Here is a 10,000-nt window from a genome sequence, read left to right on the forward strand (position 1 = left end):
GTCAATTCATCAAAACATGGATGTCCAATATCAAAGATGTATGCTGTAAACTAGCATGATATTGGTCACATTGCCATACATGGAGGGGTTGACGTACATACGGACGGATGGACGGTCGATGAGGTCATGGCTATAAAACCAAGATTTCTTGCATCGATGGGTTACAATATTTTCTTAACAATGGTGCTCCACGCGGGAAAGGCGAGCGCGGAGCTCCGCTATGAATCGTAACATTAATAACAAAACAAGTTCCCTTACCCTAAGGGGGTTTTCAAAGACTTACAGTGTGGTATTTACATCAATTTCTCAGAGGCTTTCACTCTTATCTTTTATTATGACAGTAAAAGGTGGTATTTCCTAAGTTAAAGAAAGTATTCCTTTGATCAAAACTTATTAATTTCTCTTCAGGTGTTGTTCTATTGATCTCAGTTTCTACTATTCAATTGAGTACATGAATGTGTTTATTAACTTTGTTCCTGCCAGTTCTGTTCTGTCCTGTTTGTTCTGTGTCGCAGTCTTAGCCCAGTTAGTCCACTCTTCTTTCTCACAAAAAGTTGATTTCTTTCCTTATGTAATGAAAACTGTAAAGATCAGTCCCCCACCCCCCAAAGAGCCTGAAGCCTCCCTCCGAGAAGACTGAAGTCTATCTTTGATTCAGTTTTATTTAGGGTGCGTTCGATTCACCGTATTCCGGAATAGGAATACATGGAAGATAAGTTAGAAATCCTTCGTTTTTACGGAGATTCAGTTCAAAATTGTCAAAACGCGCCAAACATACCGTTTACTCATTACGCACGAATTCTTATTCCGGAATAGGGTCAATCGAACGCGCCCTCAGCCTTTTTGCCTCAAACGTTCCATAGCTTACTTACTCTGGACATTAAGTGTAACCTCTTTGGAGTCTGTACCAAGCTCATTTTCTGCAGTGCAAGTGTACTTGCCCTCATCACGACCAATTGTATTGCCAATTGTAAACACCTCTCCATAACCAACGATCTGGTCAGTGCTTGACTTTTTCCAAGTCACTTTCGGCTTTGGGACGCCTTCAGCCCAGCACACCATTGTTACACTGTGGGTTTCATTTGCTGTATATGACGTCTGAGGTAATTCTTTTATCCTCGGTGGATCTTCAAAGAAGAATAGCAAAAATTATTTAATGTGTCCATCAGTACAGCAGCATTCGCTATGATTGATCAAAAATGACACATGCACATTTTCTATGATAAACATCACAAAGCATACAGGCACTCCATTCCAATATCTTGAATTGACACCCTATCCACAAAACCACACTACTTCCAAACTTTTCAACTTACCGATAATTCTGGGGCTTGTAGAGGGGAGGGGGGCTTATTACATTAAAAAAAAAGAGTAAAATCAGCTATTAAAACCATTTTTTTACGCGCGTTTATTACATAAAATTAGAGGGGAGGGGAGGGAAGGAGAGGGGAGGGGAGGGGAGGGGGCATATTATGAACTTGAGGCAATTGGAGGGGGGAGGGCGAGGGGCTTATTTGAGCGTTTATGGTAAATAGGTATGTGACCACTATTGTTTTAAACAATAAAATGAAAATATAAAGAACAGCCAGATTTTAAGTCCATAGGTTAACTTTTGACAAAAGAGGGTAGTAAAAAAAGAAGAGTTACTATTTAAACGTGTAGGACGCTTCTTCCAGAGTCATTTCTACCACCTGTGCTTTCCAAGAGTCATGTCCACCATCTGTGCTCTAAGAATGAGCAGACGTTTCAGGGCTTTACACCTGTTTCCAAATTTAACCTTTGTATCAGAATTAGGAAGACCACCAGTAGTGAATGTTGCATACTATTAGTCCAAAACATACTTGGAAGCTACTAGAACAGCCTCTTCCCTCAAAAGCAAAGTGACTAAGCAAAAAAAAAAAAAAGAAAGAAAGAAGGGTGAACATATCACCCATGTCTGCATTTCTCAGTTTTTTTATTTTTATTTTTATTTTTATTTTATTTTAGTGCTGATCATTTTTTAACTGGACAAATGCAGAACTGAAATTATCATTGACTGAACTACAGTTTGTATCAATACAAGGTCACCGGCAGCCTCGCAGCCATTCTTAGGCTAGGTCACTGAACAGACAACTGTAAAGTGGCCTATTCAGGTGATTTTCAACCGAATCGGGCAAACAACATACATCTCAAACGCTTTGGAATTCACCTTTTAAAGACACTCCAATGACAACTTGATGGTTATGCATAGTACGCTTGCTTCAATTGTATGAACGAAGATTGGTTATAGGCAACCTCGATTATTTTATTTCACCAATTTTACAAATAATGTAAATATAGTAAATAATTTGTTTGTGGTGTTGGCGAGAATTAGTTCTCATAAAAATAAAAATAAACCAAACGGCACACAAAAAAACGCCTCATCGTAGCAGTGATTACCTCAATCGAAAAAAAAGTGTTTTGAAGCGAAATATAAAAAAAAAGCACTTCTAGTAGATGTGAACATTGAGTTTCAACACCAAAAACTATGCGAGTACATTAACGCATGAATTATTTATTTTCTCTATACTAAGATTAAAAACAGCACGGGTGCCTTGTTTAGTTTATCGAAGTGGATTTTTATTCAACTGTACATGTTGTTAAACCTTTAATCTCTATCTAGAAATTATTTTTGATTTGAACTTTTCAAAATCGGAGAAACAACATCACAATGCTTTGCATTTCAACTTGACTTTATTCACAACATTCGTTAAAGCTATAAATCCAAAAATATACTCGTCGGGAAGGAAGCTCATTTAAATTGCTGTCATAAGGACTCTTAACATGCATCAATCGAATAATGCCCATAGGAGAGTGTATGACACCCATCAACTAAAATGAAGCGTTTGTCATCGTGGGGTGAAAGACTTGTTTTGGTTAACGTCAGGGAATAAATTTGATGGTTTTCGCTTCGAATTTGATTCATTCGCGCCATTTGAAATTGTTTCTCAAAGAGACAAGTCTTGCAATCTTGATGTCGGACTTTTCTCTTGGTTACATTCTTTGAAATGCCTTTCGCTGTTTTCTTTTCCACTTGTTTGCTGTCTTCTGTGAATAGGATAGAGTACATTTTGGGTCGAAGGCCTAGAAATTCTTCGAGGGGTATGCCACGGGTCTCGTCTTTCATCTTCCCCAGCACGTTTTTGTTCCTTACACTGTACAGAAAATGATCTCTTGGATACTCTGACGTGTCAAAGCAGTCTAGGTCTTGTAAAAAATCGTGGTAGAGGTCATCTGTCTTGACATCATAGCACAAGCTGCCGGTATCTGTAAACAGCAATTTAGCGTGGGGTCCGTACTTTGAGACCATGTAATTGTAGTGGAAATCGTACATCAGGACTTTAGACAGATCAAGAATTGTAAAGCCGACGTAAATCGGGCGATTTACCAGTAAGATGGCAGTGATCTCGAAACCGATCAACATCAAGCTCTTCGCTTGTTGAAATTCTTGTTCTTCGGAAGGGCTCAACTGCATAGGAACAATCTCTTTCAAGAGAGTATGGATTCTTTCTTCTTATTATTGTAACGCTTCTAGGATCCACTGCATCTGCTCCGCGATAGACTACGGGAGGTTTACAGCATTCTGGTTTTGGAGAGACAATTACGTAAACAAAACCACAGGCTTGATGTTTCTGAAATTTCTCTATCGAGGACTTGCGAGGATCCGGCGAGGTGGACCGAATCTTGGTGGTTAGGCTCTCGAAATCAGCATAAATGACAAAGGGGACTCGAAGCTGTTTTTGAATTCTTTAAACTGGAGAAACAAGTTATCCTCATTGGGCAGTTCTACTCGCTGGGGTCCATGCTGACTACACAGTGGCTTGTGGTTTTCAAGTAGCTGTTCCCGCACGAAGCCGTGAAGACAATAAGGGCAGTAATACATTTGAGCTTTGTGCCCTGTTTGACTGGAAAGCAGTCGGTTGAGATTTTAATTTGATTAAACAGTGATGTCGTTTCTCCCCTTTGAAAACAACAGCAAACTGACATGCACGGGAAACTCGCGTTCTTTAGTGAGGTGTGCGGGAAACAAATCTCCTTCTTCGAATCCGCAGACGTTGACTGCAATCTTGTTTTGTTTCTCAAACTTTGCGATCTTACTGATTGATACAGGACACTCGATACCATCCAAGTTCAGTTCGTTGACATAAGGTTAGTAATGATGAATTCGCTAGGGGTTAGATCTATAAGGAACAGGATGTAAGGCCGCCAAGACACTCCACATGAGACACTTGTTGTCTTTGTTTTCGATGTTAATGATAGCTTTCTTATCCTTCAACGTTTTAGGTAAAGGCAGATAGCTCGAACCTTTCAATAGTTTGTAGTGAGCCACACTCAAATCAAGATGCAAAATTTCGGATAGCATCCAACCACTTCCTTCCTTCTGATAGCTTGTGAAAGCACTCAAAATCTTCTGGTTCACTTTGTTAAGCTGCTCTTCAATTTCGTGAACGTTTACCGTTGTCATGCAAAGACTTCGGAAATTGGGTTCTGAAATCTCGTCAGACCCGTCCGCTTTCGGTTTGAATAACTTGACTTGAACGCTGATGAACCACTTGAGTCCCCTGTTAGTTTTAAGTTCTTGACTTAGACGATTGACTAGTGACGCTTTCTTAGCACACAGTAACCTACTGAGGTCGTGTTTTTCTTGAATTTGAGGCTTAAGCTTGAACGTTTTTAAGGAGTGTTTCATTGGGGTCGTCAAAGCGCAAGGGTTTTCAGAACAACCAGTATCTTTGCCTGAGTGTACATCATTCCCCTCCGTAGTCGTACTGACCGTTGCGTCATCCCATCTCCATTGTTTTGCTCTCCGCTCTCCATTTTCTTTTCCTTCTGGATATTTTCGCTTGATGCTATCGCGATGATCATCTTCCTTCTCAAACGCACACAGTTTTTAGTGTTCTAAACATGTATCGCGGCCATAAAACTTGCGGGAACAATACTGGCATCGGTGGAGTTCCTCTTGAGAATGTTTCTTCATATGACGCTTCAGTGCATCTTTTCGATTAAAGGCATCGCCGCACCGTTCGCAAGTAAAAGAACTTCCATAGTGAATAGATTCCTTATGTCGCACAAGATTTCTCTTCTGGGGGAACTGTTTCTCACAAATGTCACAAATGAAAGCCATGCTACTCATAAACCACTTGTCTCTGCTCCACACTCCGCTAGCACTCGTGTTGAAATGAACGTGTGTTTCCTCGGTGACAGAATTTATCTTGTTATGACAACTAATTTCACTGGCTGAAACTAGTTGTCGTGGTGGCGCCAATCGGGCATGTTCAGACGTGTGGACATAGCTCATTGTGCAGTTTGTATATGTGCAATCAATTTTGACGATCCTGTCCAGGTTATTAAATATTCTCATAGAAAACAATATGGACGCTTAGTATGTGCGTAATCAAGTGTATTGGTCCCGTTGAAGTTACTAAATATTCAAATCACGTCTCATTAAAAAACAATGGCGCTGACTACTCAACGGCAGTAACATCATGCAAGAAAAGAGGTGAAAACTTGAAAAAATAGTTTTTGAAACACGTTTGGGTGAAGGGTTAGGGTTAGGGTTAGGAGTGAGACTTAACAGATGTTACTCTGTACGTCTAATATCAGACGATTTTAATCGTCAACTGGGGACGACCTAGCGCGCCTGAGGAAAAATTGGGTTAAGCATCCCCCCCCCTCCCATTAATATTATGTTGTAACTCAAATACAAATCGTGTATGAAAATCATGCTGTACAAAATAATTGTCATATATAAACATTCACGCCACAGAAATGGGCCACTTGGGTCGTAAACAGACTTAACTTACTTTTTATATATAAACAAGACAAGATATTGGAAGTTCAATGAACAAAGTGCGTGTGTCCTCTGTTTCTGAAGATATCACTTGCATGTTAGGTTTGCTTCGTAAAAGGTCTTCTACCACTGTATAACAAATTTGGAGCCATTATTTATGGCGGGGGGGGGGGGGGGAGGGGTGGGGGAGGGGCTCCAGGGGAGGGTCAACAATTCAATCCCTTAGCTGGGGAGGGTATTTTTTATTTTCGCCGCTTTACTGAAAATTTAAAACCCCACCCCCCCCCCCCCCCCCTGCAAATTTGCCCCTTATTGGAGTTAAGCAAAATAATACTGACAGTGACTTACATTTAACAAAAAGCACCGAAGTAGCAGGGGTCCACATCCTAAACCATTACAACCAATGAAAATGGGTGGTTATTGGTGTTAAGCAAAATAACACTGATGTTGCTAAAACCGAGCGACACTTACGTTTAACAAAAAGTTCCGCAGTAGCAGGGGGTCCATATCCTAGATCATTATAACCAATACACGAATACTGCCCTGCATCCTGATGGACAACTGCATTCTTTGTATACTGTATTGACGAGCACCCATTGTCGCAGCTTTCCCCAGGAATATCTACACCATTGAACTGCCACTTGTGTCTTTTTGTTGGAGGGTTGCCAATTGTTTTGCAATAGAATGTTACTGTCTCTCCCACGGCCACGGTGTGGTTTTTAGGATGATCCTCCGGAAATTGAACAACTGGTCGATCTGTAAAACACAATTTAAGTAATTACAAATCCACATTTATTGTGGCTTAATTGCAGCAGAAAGAAATGTGATACCTTAAACAGACAGAGTTAGTTTTGCATACTTTGGAAGCGGCAAGCCAGATCCATAACGCCGTCAGTCAACTTGAAGTTACTTTAAATAATCACGTAGGATCAATAAAAGTATAAAACGAAACAGGTTTTCAGTTAAAAACCCAAGAGGGCTGAAACATTGAAATTTCAAGCAGAGAAACTCTACATGCAATTTGTTTGGGTTGAGGTAGATGCTTTTCAAACTAATAAAACTAGCAACAGGGTCGAAAATTGCGCCTTCCTGGTCACCAATGCAACTAAAAATTGAGTACTGGCGACGAGAATTTCACAACTGGTTGACAGCGGGCAACCAACTATTGCACTGCTATTTGCATTTTTATTGTTAACGTTTACGTTCACAGAAACTGTTTGACATAAAGTTCAGAGCCGTTTGCCACCTGGTGCCTTAATTTTTATCCTGTGATGTTTTTGAAATAAAAATGCAAGGAGTTTTCCCATTAACTACCTCCATAATGTTGCAAGTCACGACATGTCACATTCCGAGGGGCGGAATTCAAAAAGGGGTGGATGGCAAGCAGACTGTTTTTTTTTTTTTCCTGCCCCACTCCTCTTGCGGCTACAAAAGAGCCTTTGAACAAAAAAAAAGGTTTTAATTTTTTGTAGAAAATTCGCACCTCATTTGAAGGCAAAAGTTCATTTTTTAACATGGACATTCAAACAGGAAAATAAACACTTTTAGGTTATGGGAACTTCAATTACTTACATCGCACTCCAAGCACTGCACTCTGTCTTTGTTGACCAGCAGAATTGTGAGCAATGCAGGAATAAAGCCCCTTCTGCCTCCATGTTATCCTGGTGATCTTCAGGTAGCTAAGAGTCTTTTTTAGTTTTGAATTTTGAATAGGTGTGACTGATGTATTGATACTGTACGGTGGCACCCGAGTGATATTTTCATTGTTCAACATCCAAAGTATTGTCGCTGCAGGCTTCGCTTCTGCTGTGCATGAGAACGTGTAAGTTTCGTTTTCAGTCTTGTTTAGAGAGCTCAAAGATGTGGCAGGAAACCGTAGAGGAACTAATGAGAGCAAGGAAATTAGTGATCAATACTCATTGTCGAACTCACAGGATTATTAACTCTGAAAATTTTCAGGAATGCAAGGTGTTGCAAGGTCACAGCCAATAAGAGAATCTCTGCTGACATCACTGTTTACATTTAATTTCATTTTAAATTGCAGGGGGAGGGGTCTAGGGGGGTCTACGGGGGTGCAGGGGGTACGGCATTCCTTAGTGGTGTACCCCTCCTGAGAAAAATCCTGGACCGCCCGCGAAACATAATTGTTTGCTTAGAGGAGACATTACCCACAAGTTACAAACTGACTTCAAAAGGTAAAAGAACTTGACTTAAACTTAGTTAAATTTCAAATTTTAAGCCTTTTAGTTTTCATAACTAGACAGTTATTAGCCATCAAAAAATTCTTGGGTGGCAAAATGATCCCATACATGCTCTGTAAAATTTCGAATTTTCAAAGCATCAGTGCTCAGAGATTGACGTCAAATTAATTTGCATCACTGTTTTTCAAAGAAACACAACAGCTGCAAGCTACAATGGTGCCGTTAAGACAACATCACCTGGAGAATGGATCCCAAGATACTGATGAGAGTGTTACATACATGTGAGAAAAATGGGAGCTAAAATCATGAATCTTGTAGGGTGACCAAGTAACTTGAAAGGTAGCCCAGTGATGTACCCTGATTTGTGTAAATAATACATCTAGCATTAGTTATTTGGTATTACAAAAAAAAAAAAAAGAGAGAGAAATTTTGCCCCTAGTTTAGGCTAAATCCTGATACTTACTTTCTACAGTGATCTGGAAGGTCTTAATTGGCCCCGGTCCTTCGTCATTGGTTGGTTCACACGCATATCTGTCATATTCCGCATTGAGTTGGATGTTCATGATTACGTGCTTGCCGCCACTTTGCGTCACTTGTGTGCCATTACGTTTTATAACGTATGTAGGCGCAGGAAATCCATTTGCACTGCATGTAAGAGTAACAGTTGTTCCTTGCACTGCAGTGTTACGCACATTTCCTGTTGTGAAATTCGTCTGAGTTGGTTTATCTAAGAAGAAATTTAAAAATAAAACAAACTTGGACAAAAAATGCAACTGATAATTATTTTGAAAAGTGAATCAACTTTTTTTTAAGAACAAATAATATTTTTAAAAAGCCATACTACAGATTTTGTGTTAAGACTGTTCTCGTACTGTTGTGTTAAAAATTTGTGAAAAACATAGTCAACTCGCTGAGTTTTAAGGCATTTTCTGTTTTGGTCATGTGATTTACCAAAAACGGTTGTGAGTTGCGAGTTGAACCAGACAAACAAAGGTTAAATAGAACACACTTGGCAAAAAATGCTAACTGTAGAGTTAAACTATTTGAAGGGATCAATGGCAACACTTTGGTAGTTAAGTGTTATCCCCCTTAAGAGAGCATAAACAAAAAATCCAATTTTAATTTTCAAAAGTATCCATATCCGTTTACGAGAGAGTGTCCGCTTACAGGAATGTACTCGAAGGTAAAATGGGGAATTGAAAGAAGTGTCTGTAAGTAGAGCCGCCTGCTTACGAGAGTGTCTGTTAGTGGAGAGTTGACTGTATCTAATGGCTAGTCTAGCAGTTCATTTGAAATTTGCATAATGAAGAATAATGAAGGTCTCCAAGAAAAAAGAGCCTAAGTGACCTTTGGGTGTTATTTTAACAATTTTCCATGTCGTTAGAGAACACAAGTCTCTATAATTATTTTCTTGGTTGGTTTGTTCTCGGTTTCCTAGAATAACATATGCAAAAACCTCCATTTCTTGTGGTAAAATATTGCACTGGCAGCTTTTTGTTGTTGTCTTTTGTGGGGTAAAAGTACACTATTCTTATTATTTAAGACCTGCAAGTGCTTACTTGCTTACTAGGCTGCGTAAACAAGAAAAGGTCATAAATATGACTTGTAATCAGCACAGTTGGTAAAGCCTAGTTTCCATATGATCTGCAACAGTCTGCAACAATCAGAAGCTGTCTGCGTTGGCCTTATTGCAGACGATCATAAACAAAGGCAAATGTTTTCATTTAAAGCTGAAGCACTCGCAGACAAGAGTACCACTAATCCTCTGCGAAGCGAGGAGAAAAAGGATCGCACTTACATGTACTTCAAGTCTGATTGGACGTGTTTCAAGGCAAACAACAGTGTGTCCCTGATAGGACACAGATCATCTCAGACACACGTTTCCATTACAAATTGTCGTAGTTGGAAGCATCGTAATGGTTGGGAAAGTAGAACTAGATTCAACTTTCCCGATCAACCAGACCGTGTGCCGCAGATCGCTGCGCACACC

At 39.8% G+C, this 10,000-nt stretch overlaps 1 protein-coding gene across 1 annotated transcript in view; it reads right to left on the reverse strand.

Moving 5' to 3' along the window:
- LOC137984130 (uncharacterized) overlaps positions 1 to 10,000 on the reverse strand; it is a 72,720-nt gene that overhangs the window by 43,245 nt on the left and 19,475 nt on the right. Inside the window, exons 6-9 of the mRNA XM_068831346.1 lie at positions 8,474 to 8,737; positions 7,382 to 7,693; positions 6,281 to 6,565; positions 873 to 1,127 (exon numbers count right to left, since the gene is read on the reverse strand). Coding sequence (XP_068687447.1) covers positions 873 to 1,127; positions 6,281 to 6,565; positions 7,382 to 7,693; positions 8,474 to 8,737 — 1,116 coding nt within the window. The remainder of the gene's footprint in view (positions 1 to 872; positions 1,128 to 6,280; positions 6,566 to 7,381; positions 7,694 to 8,473; positions 8,738 to 10,000) is intronic.

The sequence above is a fragment of the Montipora foliosa genome, chromosome 13 (assembly GCF_036669935.1).
Source record: "Montipora foliosa isolate CH-2021 chromosome 13, ASM3666993v2, whole genome shotgun sequence".
In the NCBI taxonomy this organism is placed as follows: Eukaryota; Metazoa; Cnidaria; class Anthozoa; order Scleractinia; family Acroporidae; genus Montipora; species Montipora foliosa.